The sequence below is a fragment of the Pecten maximus genome, chromosome 7 (genome assembly GCF_902652985.1).
Source record: "Pecten maximus chromosome 7, xPecMax1.1, whole genome shotgun sequence".
NCBI lineage: Eukaryota > Metazoa > Mollusca > Bivalvia > Pectinida > Pectinidae > Pecten > Pecten maximus.
The window spans coordinates 40953911-40979461 of NC_047021.1; the positions used below are offsets into that span (position 1 = coordinate 40953911).

A 25551-nucleotide genomic window follows, 5' to 3' on the forward strand; every position below is an offset into this window, starting at 1 on the left:
ATCAACAGCCGTGTCTTATCCGTGCAAGGTGCTCGGGAAATAATCGGAAGGCTTTTGACTTTAACCAGTGATTATAGATAAAACTCCGATAGGTACTAATTACCAAAGCGATCGTTGTCGTCTGCTCGGAGCTCTAGATGGTATCAGCCCGGTTGTGCAGAACGTAAGAATATTATAAGGAATATATTTAAAAGAAACATATCACAGTCTAAGATATAATGTTATTAGCAAAGGGGGAAGTTATCTTGCCTTCTTTAATACTGACTGGAAAAAATGGGAAAGATGACTGGTCTCTTCATTAGGCCTAAATAAGAGGATTCAATCATTCATTCTATTTTCAGAATATTTTATTATGTGATACTAACCTAGTACAATATGTTTTTAATGCATACTCAGTAGCCTTGTTCGTCTTACTCTGGTGATCAGTTCTTATATTGTTACTTAGTATCTAAACTTGTTAACTTTTTGGAATATGATAGTAGGCCTAGTGATATTTCTGAATGGGTTACAGTAGGCCTATTGTCTTTCTTTTGTAGTCCAAGTTTCTTCTTGTCCTGACACCATGTCCAGATATGGTGTCAGGGCTACCTTTCTTTCTACCTTGCTTGAGGATCTTCCATTTTTTAAAGTGTGTATATTCTTAGCAGCAACAGCATCTTCCGGATGACTGTTCCATATTTTTTTCTTTATATACAATGTATATGGAAAAATCAGGACTAGATCTAGTCTATTTATAACTTTAAAAAAATAGTGAGATATGACTTATATGTCTGGCTCAGCATATATGCCTGATTGCCAAGTGATTATTTTTTTATATTGTTTCTGAGTTTTTCAGTAAGAACTAATTACCATTTGTTATTTCTCTAGTCAATATCAGTATTCATTACCCATGAACCCAAGTACAGATTCATTTGATTCATTTATTTCTTTATTCAATACATCATAGTCCATTTTCATATCCTGAATGATGTACCCTTCTCCCTCTTACTTAAAACTTTTCATTCTCTGCACTGATTCTGTTCTATTTTTCCTAATTATTCTTTCTTTCTTTCTTTCTTTCTTAAAAAGATATTGCATATATCACAGTTATTTAACATTTAGTTACACTCTATAACATTGACATAATATTATCCTTAATATATTGTTGAATTTTAGCTTATATGATAAGGAATGGAATGATTGTGTGTATGTATGGAAATATTAGATTGTAAATGTATCGTGTATTGTTAAAAAATCTTCAAAAAGGAAAAAAATGGAAAAAAAGGAATAATTTACTATGATCTTAATTATAGCATAGTATCATATTCTAATGCTCATCACCAATGTCATCAATACAAACAAATATGTTCCATTTAAAAAAAAACAGTTGTACTGGACTTAAATGCAGCTTTTTGTTTTGTTTTAGGAGAAGTTGTGATGTACGTAAATCAACTTACAACTAGAGAACTGTTTTCAAATAACTTGAGGTAAGCTTGTTTTTTTTTTTTTTTGTTAAATGTAAATGGCAGTGAGCTTAATCTTGCAGAACTTTGCAAGTAGACCCAGGTCAGGTCTATTGTACCCTGTAAATTTATAAGGCCTGCAGGCTACATTACAATCATGAAATAAGTTTCCCTGATACGATATACATGTACGGAGGCCAGTTGTAATAACGGCTTATTTAGTATCTCATGATTAACGACTCAACATAAAGATTGCAAATAAATATGTTATTATCAGTATCATTATTGCAAGATGCTAGGCCTAAGTCACAAATAAAAATTTTCTGTGTGACCATAACTGGTCTAGGTAATATTTAGCATTTTATGATATTGAATAAAAAATCACCAATTTGTTGTAATATTATATGCGACACATCAAAACTTCAACAAGACCTTGACTGCCTACAGGACAGTGGGCGACAAACTAAAGCATGTAGATTCAAGTACAAATGTAGATATCTAGGCATCACATTAGAGGACTTCAAGGCACATATCCATTGCGTAGCCCTTGAACCCATTGCACACACTGCATTTCATCAGTTTTTAACCTTAACAAATATACTGTAATTAACCCTTCCCTCTCTCTGTGCACAGGAGACCCAAACCATCATTATCAATAGCATTCTCCTACCGAAAAGAAGAAGAATGATCATCATGAAAGTCTTCTGATGTAAAAGTCACCTACCTGAGGGGCCCCATTGGAAAAAAATACTATGTCAAACTATCCTTGGTCAATGAACTTATCATGTAAGGTAGATGAAAAATTCAGTAATGTTTTCATTTTACATTGAAACATTACTTAACAGATTGCCAAAATTATGATTGTTTAGTGAAGAAATATTGAATCCATTATCATAATACAATAAATATATACAAATGTAGTTATTAAATTCAAATTTAATTCACATTTCATGGTATGCTTATTTGCAGTGACAGACATGAATATGCTGATGGCAATGAATGTTTCTCTCAGCTACCAAGTTCACAGTACAATGAGATGATGACTCAAAATTCCCAGGAGGCTTTCAATTCTCAACAGATGTCCAGTGGATCAGAAGTACAAAGTGTATGAACTAAACTCCAGTTAAACCTAATATTAGAATGATTATATAACCAATTCAGTTTAGAAAACACAACAATAAATTAAAGGAAGATTAGTTCAGTTGTCTAACCATGAATGGATAGATTATTTAAATATAATAATAAATGATTTGTTAATTGTGTTAGTCAATACTGTCAAAATTTACTCAAAGTGCGATAGCCAGTCAACATAACTGCATGTGTACTGCCATCTTCATTTTTTACAAGGACTATTCCTGAAGCCCACAAACTTTCTGTTTTGTTTAACTTTGCTAGCTATTGGACTATACAGCTGAAATGCCCTTATCCATGAACCATAACTTTTTACCAAGGTCACATATAAGCAAGCTATTTTTTTTACACTCAAATCTAGTATACAGGGATAACTCTGGCTTTTAAAACCTATGGGAGATTTTATGAGATAAGCAAAATTCCTATGAGATTTGTCTGTATAAAGAGGTACAATTTTGAATTTTTAATGAGATTTTTTGTGTCGCCTTTGAAAAAGGAGACATATAGGTATTACTTTTCGGCGGCGTCGGCGTCGTCAGGAAAATGGTTTTCGTGCGATAACTTTAGTAGTTTAGAACGGATTAATTCGAAACTTCATGGGAAGGTTCATTATCATGATAGCTCGGACAAGTTCGATAACCAAAATTATTCACACCTTTTTAAAAGAGTTATAGCCCTTTAATTTTTTGCAAAAATGGTTTCCACTCAATAACTTGAATAATTGTTACAGGATTAATTTGAAACTTCATGGGAAGGTTCGTTACCATAATACTGTGGACAAGTTCGTTAACCAAATTTATTCGCACCATTTTAAAAGAGTTATGGCCCTTTAATTTTTTGCGAAAATGGTTTCCACTCAATAACTTGAATAATTATTACTGGATTAATTTGAAACTGCATGGGAAGGTTCGTTACCATAATACTGTGGACAAGTTCGTTAACCAAATTTATTCGGACCTTTTTAAAAGAAATATAGCCCTTTAATTTTTTTTGCGAAAATAGAATGTTCGTTACCATAATACTGTGGATAAGTTTGTTATTGTTTTTTTTTATTCAAGTCCTAGTTTTAAAGAGTTATGGCCCTTTAATTACTGGAATTAATTCAAAATTTCATGGGAAGTCTTTCGCAAGTTTTTAAGCCATTTATTTTTTCAAGTCCTAATTTTAAAGAGTTATGACCCTTTAATTATTCGCATACACAGGCGACACCTCCACTTCCGTGGAATTCTTGTTTGAAAAACATGGGTAAAAATCCCCAAATCTCTGCCCAAAGTGATCCCTGAGTATATAACTGAATTTGACACCAGAGTCTAAGATAGTATATGTAATGTATTATAAAAGATTCTTCTTTCATTTGAAAAATTCCAGTCTCAGGGCCGCAGAAGATTTTTAGACAATTACATGTCTGAAAATTGTAGCCATCAGCCTCGAGGACATGGAAGTATCCACCAACAAAAACCTATAAAAAATGATCACATCAGTTCTGCTGTTTCTGCAAAGTCTAATTTCCAACAACAGTTGCAGCTTAACAAAGCCAAAGCTAAAGAAAGAGATGAGAGGTAAAATGCACTCAATTAAAAAATGTTTTATCAAATTAGAGGTTACACTACAGTATTAAGTGTATTTAAAAAGCAAACTTTATAAATGAATAGCTCTTCTGATTTTACCTGTTTGTCAGGGTATTTTTTATATTAAGTTGTCTAGAGGATACTAAACCATTAGTTAAATTGTAGCTGATCACCTAGCCAAAATGTAAAGCTTTTAATTATGCTGTGTTGTGTCAGACTCTTCCCACTCATAAGTTCATCTGGAATCAACTTTTCACTGAATTCAAGACTGGAAATAGAAACTTACTTAAAGTTGAGAAAAGAACATGCTAGCTATATTTGTAGCATAATTTCCTAAAAGACTGTCATGTTCTGTTGGCCATTCATCCCAGCATGCTACTCCAGCTATTTCTATTAGTGTTCTGGAAAGTCAGTCAAGTTCATAGATGTAGTTGATGAAGTATTTAATACATTTACCTTGGTAGCCATGAAAGGAATTTATAAACATATTAAAGTTTTTGCTGTATTGGAATACAATATCACACCGTAAGGAAAAGGCAGGCTAGCTAAAAATTGAACAAAATTCTTGAAAATGTTTGAAAACATTATTTTATTTGCAGAGACCTGTTGAATGTGATGGTAAAAACAGTAAAAGAATGTTCAGAAGATGTAAGTTATTTGCAAGAAATGGTATACTCAGTTTGCCCTTTGTCTATGGTCTTTCATGACTGCATCCATCAATCCTTCCATCTTACCTCACCATCTGTGAGCAAACTATTTCTTGAGAAGTACCAGACAGGTAGCTATCAAATTTCATATGCAGGTTCCCCTTGGTCCCTAGTTATTTTTGTTTAATTTTGGGATTGGTGAGTACTCAGTACAAAATGGTGGACAGGTGGCAAATTTGAATTTCAACAGTAGAAGCATTATATACGTATATATGTATGTTGATCATTGCTATTTCTCAGATAGTTCTCCAACAATACATATCTTTTTCAAATATCATATCACATTTCCCTGTGATTAGTCCTTTGTTGCTGTGCATGAACAATTTTGAGACTGATTAGAAAACAGAATCCATGGCTGAGTGGTGCCCATTTTCAATTTTGACAGTTGAAGTTAATGTTATCCCAATTTCTCAGAAACTGCTATGTGCATCTTTATCAATTTCATTATGTAGGTTTCACTTGGTCCCTAGTTGTGCATGTTTAATTTTGGGACTGATCAGAACACAAAAAGTACATATATGTTATCAGGTTTTTTTTCCAGAAAGTTCTTCATAGATCTTTCTATGTAGACCAAACCAGCATCCCCCCCCCCCAATGGTCCCTTACTGTGCATGTTTCAAATTTGAGACTGATTAGGTTGAAATAGTTGGCTATTAGAATTTTTACATATAAAGTTTTAAATGCTATCAATATTTATCAAAAAGTTCTTAGATCTTTCAGATGTCATACTGATTTATAGATTCACTAATTACTATTAACAGATAGCTGATAGAGTTAGAAATGAATAAGTATATGACAGTCATACAGAAATTAGGATTGAATTTAAATGTGCTCTCTTTGGTTACAAGGATATTGGTCTACTATAGTCTCAGTCATATAAATCTATAGCAGCAAAACAGCAATTGAAGCTTAAGATGGCCCGGGACCATCATCAGTAAAAATTAGAAATTCATGTCTGTTGCAGATAAAGCACACCATGAACGACATGAAAGATACACTGGGCAGATCTGTTAACACTACAGATGACAAATTGTCTGAAGTTATGTCCTCAAGTAAGAGCCAATTTATCATTGTATTGATGTGAAAAAATAAGTTGCACTTTGGCTGTTTTGAATTGATGGCTATAGCCATAGGATTTTTATATACCGTATTCCAATTGTCTCTTCATTGATTATATTTACTGTTGTTTTGTACAAATGTAACATAGCTAATATCTTTAGCAAGAAACTATCTAAAATAAGATCCATTTCAGTGAAACTGCAGCCCCGTGCGTGATTCATTGACAAATAGTTTTATTTCAAAAAAGTAATGCATTCCATATAAAATGCTCTACCAAATACATCTTAGTTTCTCATTTTCCCTTTCTTTTATTAACACCCATCTTTAAAAAATGGAACTAAGACTAAGGTCTGTGGGGTGTCATTACAATACATGTACAAAAAATACATTTGTCAGTTATTTTTGTGTCTGAAGAGCTGGAAATATTTGACACTGAAGGCAGAGTCAGGGTATTGAGAGATATGTTAAATATTCTGGCCTTTTAGTCCATTAACAACTTATAATGATAATTATCATCTCCTAGGCAGCTATTAATTAAGTATTCACTATTCTGTATTAACAATTTTAAAGTAAAGATTTTGGTGAATTTTGATAATATTTTTCAGCACCAGACGTTCAATCACTTTCAGGATTATAGTCAATAGCTCTTTTGATGTTTATGAAAATATGTTGCAGTTTCTCAAAACATCCACAAGAACTGTGAGAAAATGATTGAAGCTGTACAGGAACGAGATCAGAATAGGCATCAACAGAATAGCCTCAAACATGAAATAAAACAGGTCTGTTACTTTTTTGTCGTATATTCATGTAGGTAATATCAGTGGATAATCTACACATGTCAGTACATTGAAATTTTGTTACTGTATACATGTCATTCAAACAACACAAATTCAAATTCTTTATATTGTAAAGAGTTAAATTTGATGTTAAATAATTTTTTTAATTTTCACATATTTATTGATTTATGTAATCAAAACTATTTTGTTTCAATAGGTTATTCTTGTGACAATTAAGGAAAGCGATAAAGCCATAACATTTTACATTTTCAATGAGTATGTAGACAAATTGGTGAAGGGAAAACAAACAACAGCAAGAAAAGTACTGCACATGCTATTTCATAATTCAGTTGTCATATAATCCATACGGGAAAGATGGAAGGCTGAATATGGTGGGACAAATGCATGTACCGGTATTCCTTAATTGTTTTCATAATGTGTTGAGGTCAAATCTAGATCTGCTTATCATTTCTTACATAATTCAATCAGTTTTGATATTTGAGATGTGACAATTTGTATCTTTAAATGATTTTGACGTATTATTATTGCTGTCTTCTCACATTTATGCATGTCTTCTCTATATAATACTTCTCCCTGATAATTACTTTTATTTTTCAGAAAAATGAAAGAATCCAAGAACTGGAACAGCAGGTAAAGGAGGCACATGAAATGGGATTTAGGAATGTTGTCCAGTCAGTGAAGGAAGTGGTTGACCAGCATCATTCCGTAACCAAGGAGAAGTTGGAGCGGCTTGCAGATATCACTACTGAGTTGTTGGATCATCAGAAGGAGATAATTCACCAGCAGAGAGAGGGACTGGATCAGCAGCACCAACTAAATCTTGAAGTTCAGGATGCAGTTAGAGCACAGACAGGCACAGATAATAAAAGGTGAAATAAGTGTACATACAAAAAATAAATTCTAATATACATCTCTTAAAAAATTGCTTTCGTGTCTGACTGCTTCAGTCCTGGTTTGGGTTGGGGTGGGGGTAGGTTTTTCTAAAAATCTCAAAATCTATTTGTCCTATTCAAGAAAAAAAATCAGTTATAGGCTGTATTCCAAATAATTTTTTATTTGATTACAGCATTTATATTAGAAAATTGAAATGCACCAGTCTTATTGACATATGTGTAGTAATTATGTTGAAATCAAGATCCTTATTATCAGAATTATTATTGTTCTATTCAATTTCTGGTATATAAAAAATTCTCAAAAAATATAACTTGTGTAAAACAAATATTTGGCATTATATGTGTGAACATTAAGTTGTGAAGTAGGTGAACTGCAGCTTATCATTTTGATGCTGTCAAATTTATAAAGTTAGGTTTTTTTATTATTTATACAGTGTTTTAGATGAACTTTTGATACTGCGACAGGAATTAGATCGTCACAAGTATGAACTAGAGAATTTCTGCAGGGAAAATGTATATTCATCACAAAGACGAACAGAGGACCTGAAGAAATTTATAAGATCTGGTTTGGATGACAATGTACAAGACAACATTGAACAATCTAAGCATTTGTTTAACAGCCATTGTCAGAAAATGAAAGAGGATATCATTGCACAACAAGACAATTTAAAGGGCTTTATCTACCAAAAGTTTAAAGAAAATAATGCCTCAACAAATCCTGGATTAGAAACCTCAAGGATTGGGGAAAGTCGACAGAGATTTTCTGACTACCACGAATCTGTACCAAAGAAAATTCAGGATCAGTTGGATGAAATGCATAGCAACCATATCAAAGAAGTTGAGAGAATCCGAAGGGAAATTAATCAGAGAAATGAAGAAAGCCAAAAGAAAAAAGATTGTTTAATGCCCCCTGGAAGCACCAGTATGCTACATTCTCAATTTTTAGAGTCTCGAGAAATGGAGAATGGTGACCAAGAAAGAGATTCTTTCACATTTAAACGAGGTAAAAATAACCTTTTCATATCACCTGGTAAAATAACGCAAACAAGCTGGACAGCAAAGCAACTGTTTAGTAGATCCAACCCGTCTCCAGTAGCTACAGTGTACCCACAGCAAAAAGATAGGGGGACAACCCATAAAATGTATGAAAATGACAGGCCATCTTTTGATGAACAGAAACAAGCAGTAAAGATGAAGCCGAGAGGAAGTGCTCAGCCACAACGAAGGTCACAACGACTATTGGAAACAAAGGAAACTTCAGTAGAGGAAAAGGTACAAAATTCTTTCAACAGCGGTGAACTTAGAAAATCCCAGAGAATTTCGGTCATGCAAACTGGTTCCAAAGAAGATGACAAACAACCTAGAAGGGATAACTACACTAAAAACAGTGTGATGTACCAAGAAAAGAAGCAAAATAATTCACCAAGAATACTACAAGAAGAATCATGGAAGAGAGAAACAGCACCAGACGAACCAAGGCCGGACATGAGACACAGTCAGAGGCAAACAATTGGACAAGAATGTAATAAAGAGTTGTTAAATAAGCCTGTTGTTTGGCAACGAAAAACAGAAAAATGCTACACTAGCAAAAACACTGAAAAATACAGCAGGACCCCAAGACAGAGCAGTTTCAAAGTTCCAGATACTAAATCATCAAATATGCAACGTGGTTCTCAACAATGTGGACTAAGTAAAACAGCCTCTGTGTACGACTTCAGAGACGAGCAGTCATTTGTTGGATCTCGTCCTTCAAATCAACCTTCCAGATCTCTCAACTTCATCAGTTCAAGGTAATAATCGAGAAATGAAGATGCAACTGTTGAAAATATGTTTACATTTATGGAATAGATAATTAGAATAAAATCTATACATATCATTCTGAAAGAACCTCTATGTAACCAAGAGGCTCACCAAGAGGCTCACCTCTTGGTCTTGTTTCAAATGAAGTTGCCTTAAGTATTGTTATAACAAGAATTGTCAGAAGATAACGTAGCTCACAAAGTGTGTTGAAATTCAGAATCAGTTTTTTAAAAGTAGGTAAAAGGTTACAATCAAGGCCAGCAGGTCAAAGGTCACAGTCAAGGCAAGCAAATTTAGCACAAATGGAATAAGGTCTTACAGATACGAGAAACACACATATATACAAGCCCTATTTTATACGGTTAATATACCGTGGCCAAGGTTAATATTTTTTTAAAGTAGCATGATCAAAGAACACGGTCATGCAAGGTCAGCAGATCTGCGAATGTAGTATACATGTATGTACCAATGGAAAAGTCTAGTCACAATTAAGGAACATACATGTCAAAAACCTAAGCTGTATCCTCATTAGTTTTTGACTCAACACTGTATTATAATGCCGAGGGTATAGCAATAAGCTCCCCTAAACTTCATCTGAGCTAAAAAATATACAAAACATTGTTGTCTTCATTTTGTTCATAGAGAATTACCTGGCCAACACAATGAATACAGCCAAGATATGGTGAGTTATCAACAATAGATTCCAGAAATCTTTATTTCTATGTTAATGTCTCTTCTTTCTTCTAAATTATTTGATACAAACAGAAACCTACATTGTACTTATGAAATATAAGAACTTAGATCAAGTCCCCTTGGTCATTAATTGTGCGAAAAAGCCCACATGTAGATATTGGCAGTAGAAGGTTGTTAGTGAAATATTTTTTCCATCCAATACCTTAGTTGAAAAATTTTGGCAAATATGTGCTGTATTTTAGTCCGACAATACTGTTCATTTTTTATATCAATTATTACACAACAGGTGGATATCACACTTCAAAGAAGATCAAAATGTGATTTTCTCTTAAAAAAGACATTTTCCCTATTTAAGGTCGATTTAAATAGACTTTCCCCCTGTTATAGATACCTACCATTCCAAAAGCCAAGCAATTATGCGATATGAATATCATATGTAAAGGTGATGATATGATATTTTGAGTAAATTATAGCTGGAATATGCTGTATAGTTTGTTTGAATTCAAGCAATTTTGTCAAGAAATTAATACTTGTGCATAAGATAATTATACTACCTTGCTGTAAAGATTTTATAAATGAATCAAATTTCAGTCAAGCAGTAGAGAGTCTTCCCCATCACTCTCTGTCACAAAGATTGTTATTCAGAGGAAAGTAAAACGAGACAAGACACAGAGGTATCAGACTTTGGAAGCAGGTAGGTAAATGCTGTGCAATGACATATGTAGACAAGTTGACCATATTTGATATTTGCTTCCTCAAATTTCTTGTAAGGGTCCCATGTGGTAGGGTGATTTCACTTATTCGTCCATCTATCCATCAGCACTTTCACTTCCAGAGGTTATCTCACAAACTTCTGAACTTCTCATGGTGTTACACTAAGATGTGAGGATGGTCAATAGGGCTTTAACAAGTTCCTTATGTCAAATGCTTTTTGTTGACTATACTGAAATAGTAGTTAACCACTGCTGACCAAAACTTCCATTATGGAAAACAGATTCTTAAAGATTTTACAGAAAGCAGTGTCAATATGAATTCTATTCTTCCTGCTTAAGTCTTTGTAGACAAGAAGACAATTTAGGTCTGTGTCTCTTATGTTTATTGTATGACTTCAACATTAGTAGGACGAGAGGGGAAGTAATCTGTAACCAGAGTAACCATAGCTATCTCATCTGCACTTGTCCGAAGAAACACTTTTTACTATCTGAACTTGTTTCCACGAGACTTCACACGATTAATACATATGAAGTAGCTGTGTTTCATGATGAGTTTGTTAGACATATAAAATCATATTTAAAAGTACCAGTTGAATGTGCTCCTTAAATACTGATCTTTTATGAAGCAGCTTCAAGCTGAGTACATACTGATATGTAGCTAAAGCAGTTGCGTTAGCATGTGATATAATATATGTTATTTTGGTGATTTACATATAATTATACCCCTTTCATGCTTAAGTTTCATGAGTGATAATCAATCAGTCTTACAGTTCCGGTTTTCATAATATCTATCCATCAAACTTCATCTTATAACAACTTTTGATCTATGATATATTCAGCGGCCAAAAACATGGACAAAAGCCAGGGTCAATATAAGGAGTATGATGACGACTTTCTTAGCATTGTTGGATCTATCAACGACCAAGTAAGTACAGCAAACAGGTAAAATTTTAATTCATTTAAATCATAAAATGAATTATGTGATAATTGATCTCATCAATGACAACAAAAATAGTCATGAAGTTATTCCCATCTTTCAAGCCTAAAAACATTTTTAGCCAAATTTGTTAAAATCAAATTACACTGAGCATTTCAGGAGTTGTTTGAAGAATATGATGATGGAGTACATAACAGTTGCTAATTTGTGCTCCACAAATTTGGATGAAAGCATTTGAATGATACAAGTCTGCTTACTGCTTTACACCATGCTTTAACCACCTCAACCAAGTTCTGTTTTCGATAATTACCAGTTTATACTGATATAGAAATCACTTTGTCTTTGAGTCCCCATGCATGACTAAGAGAGTTAGTCCTGTTGCTGTTAGTTCTCACAGGCCAGTTTTATGTGCATATTCACATAGATGCCATCAGGACCAAAAAACAATTACAGATTAGAGGAATAAATTTTTAAAAACACAACCCATGTCAAAGTCATTATAGTCAGGCATCTCAATAAGGCAGGGTCAGTTCAGCCAGTTCATACACCTTATTATAAAACTTGGTTCTACATCAGATTAGATTTTGGTGGTCACCAGTCAAAGTTGAAATAGTCAAAGGTCACACATGACCACTTTTGAAATGAAAGATAGCCGACCAATATTCACGCCAAAAGTATTATAATATCAAGTTATATCTTATGAACCTTTCTACAGATTCAGTACAAATCAGAATCATATTGAAGTATCCATTCATCATTTAATTTCTATATTTATTAGATTCTGTTGATCATCTGTCAAGTTTAAGGGTCAAAGGTCGCACTTTAACATCTTGAATACAAGATCCCAGAGAGATTTTGGTGGGACTTCATTAGGTGGTTCATCAAAAGATCAAAATTTTCTCTTCTTTCCTCTTTTCCTAGTTACCTCTTGACATACCATTGAAAAACTGCACATGAACATGCACAACTAAGGACCAATTATACATAATTATGAAAATTTGAGTACTTTCATTACTTATCACGAAATAGTTGTATCAAACTTCATGTATCAAAAATCTGTGATTAGCAAGTGTTGGTCATTGTGTTTTTCTAGGCAGTCTGAAAATCAATTATGCAAAACTGGTAAAGGCCAAGAGAAACCTACATGTGACATTTGAGACTATTAAGTATTTTCTGAGAAATAGAGTATCGGGTAACAAACTTCAACTGCAAAAATTCAAAATAGCCATCTGTTCAGAGGGTTGTTGGTTTATCTTTGTGAGCCCAAACTCATTTTGGTTTTATTTTTGTGGGTGTTTCAACGCTCATGTTTTTTTTCCCTCAAGAATTGTATACTTATCCATTTGTTGTTTTTTGTTATTTTGTTTATTGTGTGAGTAAGTTAATTTGCCATTTGCATTCAAGAGGAGCTCAACTTTTTACACATTAAAATTTCAATGATTAAACATTAATTGTAATGTTTTTCAGGCAAAGAAAAGTGTCTACCAGAGAGGAAGCAAGCGTCCCATGGCTGACTACAGTTTTGGTACAGCCTATGCCCAAGTGACAGAATCTATTCATAAGAAGAGAAAAAACATTTTTTAGGTATTTTACTATTAAAATGCACAACAATAATCACATTTATCATGAAAATTATTTATTCTATTAGTTTGACAGTCTCAATTCTTTAATGTCAATATAAATGATTTTGCTGTGCCTTGTCATTGTCACTGCAAGAGTGACAAATGAACTACTAGGCCACATTGTACCGGTTTTCCTACTCTAGCAGATATCAAATAATATTTAATTGCATTCATTAAACAATAAATTATAGTTATCTGAACTGTGTGTTTGTACTTAATATTTCATCAAAATAACATAATCTAGGTCTATAAATTAAAGTGGGGAGATCCCCAAAGAACCAACGTCCATTCAGTGTAGTTTAGGAAAATTTTTGTCTTCTAGGTCTGTTGATTTAAGACAGTGTATTGCCAAGACTGCCTCTCACAACAAGAGGCCTATGGGCATTAATGGTCATCTCAGACATTAACAGAACCTAGTACTATATTCGGTCAATAATTGTATGTTGTCCATGGCAGCCAACTTGGATATTGAGCATCCAAATAAATATACTTGTTCAGAACTATCTCAGCAAAACATTTCAGGCAAGTTTGATTTGAAACCAACTGGTGGAACCTGAGAAGAAGTTTTTAAATATGGTCATTGCGGGCATCTTGGATTTCAGACTACACAATTTCATGACTAAGACCATCTTTGAATGATTTGAGGAAAGTTTGAGCTGAAAGTTCATGTAGTTTTGAAGATGGTGGGAATGTATTCATTCTTGTAGGGCCAAATGGTAATGTTATTGTTTTGCATTTATTTAAAGTATTTTCAAAACATGGATGCAGACAATTTCAATTTTCATAATTAACTTTTTTGACTTGTGGCCTACATGTAACCAAAAATCAGTGACAAAGGATGTTTGTTAACCATCACGTCTTTTATTACCATTCAAGAGACTGAGTAGATCCAATTATATTTAACTGTTAACATTTCGAACACAAATTACCAATCCTGAGTTGTTTAAGAAATCACCTGTCCAATATTGGCTAGTGAAATACAATGTACTTGGTACAATGGTAAACAGTGTCCGTCAGTAGTCAAATTCAGCATTTATGTCTCCAACAAATTCACATATGCTGTCATAGGATAATTTGAGGACTTCATCTCTGTTTTGCAGTAACTGGACAACCGCCATACAATTTGATTTATCACGCTTCATCAATTCTGCTAACTGAAAAAAAGAAATAAATTGCAAAATTCAAACAAATTTGTTATAATCATTTGGTAGAGCTTTCATGCATTATATCTAATAATTGTCAATTAACTAAATTTTGAAAGTTTAAAAGATTTTCAAATAAAAATCATGAATCAATGAAATTTGACCCTGGATGCAGATTATCATATCGCCCAATTTAAGGACTTCAAATTTTTAATGGACAATTACCAAGTTCCTGAAAAAAGTATAAAAGTGCTGAGAGACCATTTATTTTCTTAATTGCATGTTATATCAATTAATTGTCAGAAAAAAATGTCAGAAGCTAGAAGCTAACCAACCTGTCCTTTCCATTTCCCAGTTACCAACTGTACAAATGACGGTTCTGATTTGGGTATCACAGTTTCTAGCATCTCCTGTGAAAGGCCTACAAGTTCAACATATATAATTAATTTCTAACAAGTGGTCGGTAGTAAAATATGTGTACGATATAGGTAGACATATATGCATTTAGACTAGGTTATTAGAAATCATACACCATCATTATTATTCTAATGAGCGATAATCTTTTAATACTTTAAATCAGCAAAATAATTATGTAAATGATAAGTAATATTTTGCTCCTTGTCATCAAAAGTCAAAATCCTAATTATCGTTATAATGTATAAACATGGATCATATATTTTTATATTACAAAAAAAAGGAGTTCCTTAATCATTAACATTCTTGGTCAAATTACCAGGTAAAGTATATTAAAGCTTAAAAAAAGCTATTATTTTAATGATTTTGAGTAGAAATGCCATTGTATAAAAATAACCGAGATATAGATATCAAATAAGAAACAAACCTTCAAGTACGCTGCCGTTGTCTGTCCTGCATACACAGTTATCTGGACTCAAGACATCTATTACCTCAACCTAAAGCACACCAACAACAAGTGTAATACAGTGAGAATAGAATGAACTGAACCTTTAGTACACACGTTATGTAGTGAGAATAGAATGACCTGAACCTTTTGTATTTTAACAATTTTTTTTTTTATTCAAAAAAGTCATTCAAATATATATACATTTTTATAATTTCGAATCTGAAAACAAGCTTAAAGCTTAAATTAATTCCTTTCCACACATGTAATGTAGTGAGTAAGAATGACCTGAACCTTTACTACACACATGTAATGTAGTGAGAATAGAATGACCTGAACTTTTAGTACACACATGTAATGTAGTGAGAATAGAATGACCTGAACCTTTAGTACACACATATAATGTAGTGAGAATAGAATGACCTTAACCTTTTGTACACACATGTAATGTAGTGAGATAGAATGACCTGAACCATTTGTATACACATGTAATGTAGTGAGAATAGAATGACCTGAACCTTTAGTACACACATGTAATGCAATGAGAATAGAATGACCTGAACCATTTGTATACACATGTAATGTAGTGAGAATAGAATGACCTGGACCTTTAGTACACACATGTACTGAGTGAGAATAGAATGACCTGAACCATTTATGTAATGCAGTGAGAATAAAATGACCTGAACCATTTGTACACAAATGTAATGCATGTTTTAAGAAGTATTTGAAAAGATATTCTGAGGGAGGAGTCTGCTTTGTACACAAGGTATTCTAAGAAGTATTTGAAAAGCCATTCAATAATCAGAAGTGCTTTATTCACACAATATATCATTAATACTTTATAAGCTTCTCTCCGTACTGTACCTTTGTATTAAAGTATTTCCCCTTTTTGTATTTGTCATCGACCACTCTGACCCGTAGCTGTGGACATATCCAGATTGAGGCTGGGGAACTCTGTCTGTGGTTGCTGCCATATTGATCAGGATGATGAGATCTAGAACATAAAAAAACAGCAAACTCTTAAGACAAGAATATAACAAGATTAAATACTCATCCAACTAATATTAGAATTTAAAACACAGTTATGATGTCATCCATTGTTATTTGTGCAATGTGCTACATATGAATCAAATGCACGGATAACGATTAAGAACAACTTCATTACTGTGATGTCATTCGATACTATGTTGATCATGGTCATGGCAAGGCTTTGTAATCTGTGTCAGATTGCTTGTCAATCAATCACAGAAATGAATATGATTTAAAGATGTTATTCAAATGAACATACAGGGAAATGGGTGACAATAAAGCACAGAATTATTAAGGAAATAAAGAGTTAAACATAAGTTAATGGAAATATAACAATTAAATGCTTGTTCAGTTATATTCATTGTCCATATAAATGCAATTTTGCTGACATAAATATTCATAACAGGTGCCATGAATATATCTGTCATCCTGATTACATTAATACAATACAAAAAATCTATAGACTATTACTGGGCCCTTGATCCAATGTTAAAATTCCATAAGAATAATGAAAACATGTCATCATTACAATGATGTCCATTGATTGGCAATTCAAGAATCTTTCCCCTTGGGTTGAGATCCTGTCTCGTCCCCAAGGGGGAGCTAAAGATTCTATTAGTGTCACCTTTCAGCTGGTGAGAGATTCTATTAATCTCATACAAACAATACTACAGCTAAAATATTAATATTTGCTGAAATTCTAAAAATCTATATACATGTACAATGTAATAAAGAACAAACTTCAACTGTCAAAATCCAAAATGGCCGACAATGGATTTCGGGAGATCTATATGCAAGTACACATTGTAGTAATAACATGGTATCACTGTGGACTAGCTACCTCTCTTCATTGTGTCGTTTCTTTTTAGCACCAGAGGTATAATCTTGGTCCCTGTTCCTTTCTCGTTTCCTGTCCCCGTGGTGGTCCTCCTCCTGTAGCCTCTGGTTCCCCTTATCTGTCTCCATATCTGATCCCTGGTCCCTGTTCCTTCTGTCCTCCTTCCGTCTGTCTTTCCGTTCATCATTTCTGTTTCTCTCATCATCATGATGTCGATGTCGCTCTCTGTCTTTCTTATCTCGTCTGTCTTCTTTACTATGTCTGTCCTTCTTGTGTTTACAACTTTCAGATTCATGCTCCTCAGAATTATTTTCATGATCTTTCTTATATTTGTCTACTTTGCCTTTGTCTGCAATATCAGAATTCAACATTTAAATACAATATACAGTCATATTTTAAAAGTTTTATTCCACACACAGTTATGATTCAACTTTAATTGTCCATTAGAAATTTTAGTCTTTTCAGAGAATAGCTTTATTTTACAAAAATTATGTCAAAACAAGGGGCCCATTGGCCCTAACGATCACCTAACCACTGAAATATTTCAATTAATTTTGGCCTTGTCCAACAGTCCATGTGGGTCAGTCAGACCACGTAATTCACAAGTTTGAATAACCTTTTGCCATGGAAGGTTTCTGCAAAGTTTCAATGAAAGTGCTTTGGGGATTTCTGAGAAGTGGAAAATGTAAATTATTTACGTATGCACAATGGACGAAGCATAGCAACAGACAAAAGGCGATTAGAATAGGCCACTTGAGACTTTGTCTCAGATGACCAAAAAATGTAAATTGCTTACAGATGCATGATGATAGACAAAAAAGGCAAGTATAATAGGTCTTTATCTCAAGTGACCTAAACGACACCTTGTATAACTTAATCTATAATAACAATAGCTTAGTCCATCTCAAAACTTGAACGAAACCCATGAAAACAGATCTAGCATAAACAAATTATGAGATTACATGAAGTTTGAAACATCACTCTTAATCATTTATATTGCAGATCAGACAAAAATCACTTACTGAGATATTTTGAGTATTTTGAGTATTCTTTCTTGTCAACAAGTTTTAGGGAGTACTGGCTGTTTGTGATCATGAGACCACTGACTGCCAACTTCACCATGCAGCGGGCATTGTCCTCGTCTAGGCCTTTTATCTGCAAAAAAAAAACAGAGTGATATTGTAATACACTTACTTTCAAGAAATTGAATTTTTCTCTATTTTCTAGAATTGATCAGACTGGAAATAAGAGGAATCTAAATGGAATTAAATGACACAACTAAGGACCAAGCTGTACCCACCCCTCCGTAACGTTCTGTGTGGGGCCCCTTCTGTATTATACAGTAATTATTGTGTACCCACCTCTCCGTAACGATCTGTGTGTGGCCCCTTCTGTATTATACAGTAATTATGGTGTTCCCACGGAGTATTATACAGTAATTATGGTGTTCCCACCTCTCTGTAACAGTCTGTGTGGCCCCTTCTGTATTATACAGTAATTATGGTGTACCCACCTCTCCGTAACGGTCTGTGTGGCCCCTTCTGTATCATACAGTAATTATGGTGTACCCACCTTCTGTCTGTGTGTGGCCCCTTCTGTATTATACAGTAATTATGGTGTACCCACCTTCTGTCTGTGTGCGGCCCCTTCTGTATCATACAGTAATTATGGAGTTCCCACCTCTCCGTAACGGTCTGTGTGTGGCCCCTTCTGTATCATACAGTTATTATGGTGTACCCACCTCTCCGTAACGGTCTGCGTGGCCCCTTCTGTATTATACAGTAATTATGGTGTACCCACTTTCTGTCTGTGTGTGGCCCCTTCTGTATATACAGTAATTATGGTGTACCCACCTCTCCGTAACGGTCTGTGTGTGGCCCCTTCTGTATTATACAGTAATTATGGTGTACCCACCTCTCTGTAACGATCTGTGTGTGACCCCTTCTGTATCATACAGTAATTATGGTGTACCCACCTCTCCGTCAGGATCTGTGTGAGGCCCCTTCTGTATCATACAGTAATTATGGTGTACCCACCTCTCTGTAACGATCTGTGTGTGACCCCTTCTGTATCATACAGTAATTATGGTGTACCCACCTCTCCGTAACGGTCTGTGTGTGGCCCCTTCTGTATCATACAATAAGCCCCAATTTTCAGTTCCAACTGTTCTTCATCCTTGTCACCACTGTTGCCTCCACCTGCCTTGGCATTGTTGACCTGCGCTGCTTTACTTCTGTCTGCTCCTAAGCCAAGGCCTTTTGGTCTCAGCTGGGCTGCAATTGGGGCGATGGCCCTGTAAAGTAACAAATAGATTAAAGTTTAACAAAGACATCAATATACAGTATAACCTGTCTAATTTGAATGTCACCAGGACCAGCATATTAGGCCGGTTTATACACATATTCGGTTTATAGAGATCGGTAATTGTCAACATATGAAAATAGTTTTGACTAAGATTGAAAACAAAGAAAATGTACATTTCAGGGGTTTAATTACTTACTATAACAGAGAGCATATTGACTGTTTCAGAATCTGGATGTATTATATACAAGTGCATATTAAAAGAAATTGTTCAACTTTTGTCTTTGTTTTCTGTGTTAGAAGCAGATATTGTTTTCCTAGTCACCGAGTTAGTCTCCTCAGTTCCGAACACTGCCTGGATACCACACCTAACATTTACAACTGTTTTCTGGGTCAGTATCAACATACTGATTCCAAGTATGAACAGGAAAGATCCGTGAAAGACTGGGATTGCTATGATCCACCTTGAACACATTCCCATTATGACCCAGTGGCCTTTCAGATGCTGCCCTGCAGGTAGGGCGTAAGAATTGTACCTGCTGCCCCCATTGCATGATCGTAAGAGGCGACTAAATTTGGGATCTTATCTTTACTCTTCTTTCTTAACAACTTTCTTCTTCCTAACGTCTCCCTTGACACTGCCTCACTTTTGGCCTTTAGTTGAGCGTGCACCCCTGTGAGGAAGGCTTTGGGTTCTGTCCCCTGGCCGAGACATACCAGAGTCTTTAAAAATGGTAGTTGCTGCTCCTGCTTAGCACTCAGCATACAAGGAGTGGGACGACTGGTTGGCCCGTTGTCAGTATAATGTGACCGGGTGGGGTGTCCTGCTGGGTGTCTTAGGCAGTATGCTTCAGTGAGGTAGCACTATAAATCGGCAAAAGTTTTGGCCTATCACAAGGAGACTTAACACAAATATACTGCAGCCTCCCAAAACACACATACGCACTCACCACGCGCAGGCATGTCACACGCATGGGAGGCCGTCCTTGAATGACCTTAGATGTTAATAGGATGTTAAACAAAATAAACCAAACCAAACCAAACCTTTCAGATGATAGAGCAATTATGCCGACGGGTCATCAGGACTCAACCAAAAAGGTTTGCCATGACCTTACCAATCGTGATGGGACACAGAGGAACAGGATAGATCAGCAGGAATCATCAACACTTAGGTGTAAAATTGCCACCCCCACCCACCACCCCTCAGGCTCTAGGAGGTTGGGGACCACATAATTCATTATTTTGGTTGACCTTTGACCATAGAGGTTTCATTGAAATTGGTTCAGGGATTAATTTCTGAGATGGAGTTTAGAATGTAAATTATTTAGACGCAGGATGCACAACGAGGTCTTTTAGAATAGGTCACTTGAAAATTGGTCTTGGGTGACATATAAACTTAATTAGGGCTATCCCAAATTTTTCCATATGGGAGGGGTGGAAGGCACTTTTTCAAAAAGCCTCTACACATCAAATTATAATACAAGTGCCTCCCACCCCTCCCACATAGATAATTGTGGAATAGCCCTTATATACTAAGGAAAGACTAATTCTCATAACAGCATAGCCGTACATATAATTTATACTTACTGTTTACTTTTTCCTATACCTTCGCCATCCTTCCATCCCATCCCTCTTAACATGGCCACTCCAAAGTGTTCTATAGGTATCTCCTCATAGTCAACTTCAACCTGAAATTCATGCAAAATGCTTATCAACTTAAATCAAATCTGGTTCTTTAGATTTCATGAGCAGATTATAGAGCCATTTGAAACAGAAACAACAAAATTAACTGGGACCAGTCATGGCAGGTCTCATTAGTTAGTATAAGCCCCCTCCTCCTTTACCAGTTTTACTTATTTCCTAAAAAGACTAATACTGATGAATATCTGAAATGGCTACCAACCATCTATAACCTCAAATAATCCCCCTCCCCTAGTGTAAAAGTTTAGTATCAAAGTTTGGGAGAGCTATTTGCAAATTCCTTTTAGCTTACATAAAAAAAGAAAACAACTTTTAAAAATTACCAAAATACACCAAAAATGCAAAAGATTCTGCTTATTTGTGGCCAGGGGCTTACTGGCAATCTGGGTAACTCTGGACACTATTCAATATACACAGGTTCAATTTAATAAATGAGTTTGTAGAATGCATGTATACAGAAAAGGCAATTATTTTCCATCATAGGATTGCATGATTAAAGTACAGGTATTGAAAGCTTTTGAATGACAGGGGTTTTCCTCACTAGTTTGGGATGGGGTTTTTATGTCTCTTTTTGGGAAGAAAATTGGTGAATTGGGAAAGATTTTTTCGGGAGTTAACACAAAATTTTGGTAATTTGGCTTTAAAAATGAAATAATTTGAATTAGGAATGGGGCCCATTAACGGCCCCAAAAAGCTCTCAGAAAAAGCCCTAATTGACTACGCAATATATTCATACAGTGGACTCTGTCTAAACTGGATCCTGTCCAATCCAGATCTTTGGTTAAACTGGTCAAATAATTTAGTCCCTAAAAATTCCTTCTTTCCCGACAGTAGTTTAACTCTGCCTAATTCAGACTCTGTCTATTCTGTAATCCGGCCCTATTTCAAGATTCTGTTCCTTCTTAACACTAGTAAATTTGCTTCACCATGGCATAAGCTCACACTAAAAAACATGAGCTAGTTCTGATAATCAAAATGAAATAATGTTCAAAGGGAAGCAACTCTTGTGATCAATCTTGGAGACTGGTCAGGAAGCATTGTGCAGGTGGTTGTTATATACCATTATAATTTAAAATGCTTGGGGCCGTTACAAAGAGGTCGTTATAGACAGGGGTCATTATATACAGGTGGTCATTACAGCAGGTTTGACTGTAGCTATATATACATCCCTATAATGAAATTTGGGGTGACCATCTACAACAATTAAAATCTGTTGAGTTTTTACTCAGGTGAGAAACATACCTCGTCAGGTCGTAGGGAGACGTCTAGTTTATCATCAGTCTCATATCCCTCTGGAACTTTGTTCCTCATTATCAGGGGAATGGAAAGACTAGGATCAATCTTGCCTCTGTCATCCCAGTTATCATTTTGTTTGGCTGCATCTGTAAAACATAAACATGCACTTAACTTCTGTTCTCTTAATGGATCAAGGGAAGTAACTTATGTTCTCCAAGGGAAGTAACTTCTGTTCTTCAATGGACCAAGGGAAGTAACTTCTGTTCTCTTAGTGGGTAAAGGGAAGTAACTTCTGTTCTCTTAGTGGGTAAAGGGAAGTAACTTCTGTTCTCTTAGTGGGTAAAGAGAAGTAACTTATGTTCTCCAATGGACCAAGGGAAGTAACTTCTGTTTCCTGATGGACCAAGGGAAGTAACTTCTGTTGTCTACTGGACATGCACCGGAACAAGTTTAACCTATGGTAATTTAGAGAAAGAGAAATGAATGCTGTTCTATACTTCATAAAGAAAAATGGCTCAACTGATAAACATATTAGATGTACGAGTGTCTTTCATTTGATCACTAAAGCATTGTTTTCTCTCTGAAATTCCACTCCCATCATATTTGGATGCTACATAAACATTTCTAATTTTATTGCAGTCGTGTGACCAATATTTAAAAGACAATACCTTCGATGAGTTCCTGTATTGCCTGGTTGTCTATTCTGCCTGTGTCTGGAGCGCCGTTACTGTTCGACCTGCCTTCATCTTTCTCAGGTTTTCGCCATTTGTTTTTAGATATCAAAGGAATGACATACTCTTTCTGTTTGATTTCTTGTGGTTTTGATGATCTGGAATAGAGTGAAAAGAAATTATTAACATATATTCTATTTCAAACTAAAACATTTTATTGACATAATACATTTGACAGGATCGGACATCAGGCAAAGCCTATTTAAATTGACAAGTATATCTGTAAACATTATTGTTAGAAAATGTTATCAATATTCTCATTATACACTTATCTTTCCCCATAATTATGGAAATTAAATGTATCTGCAACCATGTTTTGTAAATACCTAAATCATTGCAAAACAAGAACATTACAATTCGGCAGGTCCTATATAAATGTAAATCATTGCAAAACAAGAACATTACAATTCGGCAGGTCCTATATGAATGTGTATATTATGGTTATTACCATTCATAATCAGAACACTGTGCAGACTCGTCTCTTGAAGTTGCATGTATGTGATAATTTAAAATAAAATTATTTCAATTTGGAATGGGTGACAATCACATTATATATATAATTAACGACCCTTAAATGGCCCTCAGAAAAAAACTGTAGAAATGTATGTATGTGTGGAATGGCAATCAGCATTAACAGACCATTTCTAAATATTTGGTGTTTGAGATTCTACAGGCCAAAAAACATATGTAGCAGGATACATCACAGGCAACAGTTACTACTAGTGTGATTGTATAATAAGAGTGAGAACTGTCTATATTAGTCAATCGGAGAATTGATTAATTATCTATATGCATATTAACTTTTAATGTATTATCTAGTGTAAACAAATCGTTTCATGGATGATGATTAAAATGAACTATATTTATATGTGTCATTTATATATATAAAACCTTTTATATCCTCCTGCAACAAAGAGACCAATAATGTCTATGATGAACATTTATTATGTAAATAAGAAGTTTGAATAGGGCACACTGTTGATTGTTCATTCGGATCCCTTTTCTTTATATAGAGGTTTTTCTGGCTAACATATGATAAAATATGCATGTCCCTATGGTCAATGTGGAGGAGGTGGTCATTTTGTCAGTTTGTGAAAATGTTCATTTCTGCTATGTAGTGTGTAATATCACATCCCTTTTTCCACCTGAATGAAAATAATAGCTGATAAACAGTTCTGGAAATTTATAGCTCTCGTCTTTCCGAGACAATCTCAGAGACAGTTCCATATAGCCACATTACAGCCACAAGGAGGTATTTTCTAAAGCAAATATACAAGAACTCTTTTTGAAATATCTAGGCATGTCCCTTTGGGACATCTGTATCTTGGGTTTTTATATCTATAAAAAAAAATCTGGATTTTTGTTGGTTTTTTTTTCCGGCATAGCCGTTTAATTTTCTTTTTGCCCCGGATATGACGTGACAGGTGGCGTTACTGGTCAAGATGAAGTATGTGATTGGTCAATGTAGCGGTAAATGCAAAATACAGTTATGCAGTTAAAAACGAAACAAAGATAAGATTGAATAAGTAGATTTTCTTTTTTAATGACACATTAATAAAATCATATTCCTGATTCAAATGCAGTCTTATTATTACCAAAAATGATTCAAACTGATATTATTTTTTTATTTGTGCTAAAACGCTTTAGTTCGTTAATTTATTTCACCATCAGTTTTACATAATAACCACCAGCATTAAAACTACGCCGTTTATCTTTTTTAAAGATATTTCTTGTTTTAAATAAAATACTGTAAACATGTTCCAGTGCATATCCCAGGTTATAGTTAATCCGAAGAGTTCTGATGTTAAAATCGCCTTTCAAGCTGCCTTGTGGTTTATATCTTCATAGCAAGATCTTCAGAAAATTCTGACAAGCATGAGATCTAGATCAGCTGTTGATCATGATGTTATTACTTTTTGTGTTATGGCCAATTACCCTTTCACTTCTTGATCTTCAAGAGATGTGACGAAATCTGGATGTTCTTCGCTCGCCTTTTCACTGTCCTCTTGTAACTGAGATTTTTCTAGTGTTCTACTGTTAACTTTTTTCGAGAAACCGAAGGATAATGCTTTTCTCTGTGCCATGATCTGACTGAGTGACTCGGAATCGTGGGCCCGGAATCGTATACAAAACGGAAGTTTTGGTTCAAACTTTATTTACAATCTTAGTTTCGTATTTCTCGACCGGAAGTAGTTAATATTGTTACAATATTAATGGTTCCGTGTGATCATTTAATTGAAATCTATGTCATCATATCCTTGATGGGCAAGTGTCGACACACTGTCAATTATAAACGTTGGTGGAATTCGTAGATGACGAGACTTTATCGAAATGTTCACTACCTGGCCG

At 34.7% G+C, this 25551-nt stretch overlaps 2 protein-coding genes across 2 annotated transcripts; one reads left to right on the forward strand and one right to left on the reverse strand.

Annotated features, from left to right (window-relative positions):
• The first annotated feature begins 77 nt into the window (after window positions 1–77).
• On the forward strand, window positions 78–13562 carry LOC117330846 (protein MLP1-like). Its single transcript, XM_033889374.1, has 13 exons — window positions 78–163; window positions 1406–1466; window positions 2412–2547; window positions 3942–4132; window positions 4741–4789; window positions 5813–5900; window positions 6583–6686; window positions 7302–7573; window positions 8032–9387; window positions 10040–10079; window positions 10682–10784; window positions 11643–11728; window positions 13208–13562. The coding sequence occupies exons 2-13, from the start codon at window positions 1417–1419 to the stop codon at window positions 13322–13324; spliced, it is 2592 nt and encodes an 863-aa protein (XP_033745265.1). The 5' UTR covers window positions 78–163; window positions 1406–1416; the 3' UTR covers window positions 13325–13562.
• A 639-nt stretch (window positions 13563–14201) lies between these two features.
• Window positions 14202–25340, reverse strand: LOC117330848 (G-patch domain and KOW motifs-containing protein-like). The gene is made up of 11 exons (XM_033889375.1): window positions 25138–25340; window positions 23140–23300; window positions 22478–22617; window positions 21122–21222; window positions 19331–19526; window positions 18256–18388; window positions 17237–17582; window positions 16231–16360; window positions 15346–15415; window positions 14840–14925; window positions 14202–14516 (listed from the first exon to the last, which is right to left on the reverse strand). The coding sequence occupies exons 1-11, from the start codon at window positions 25284–25286 to the stop codon at window positions 14376–14378; spliced, it is 1653 nt and encodes a 550-aa protein (XP_033745266.1). The 5' UTR covers window positions 25287–25340; the 3' UTR covers window positions 14202–14375.
• Window positions 25341–25551: the final 211 nt, after the last annotated feature.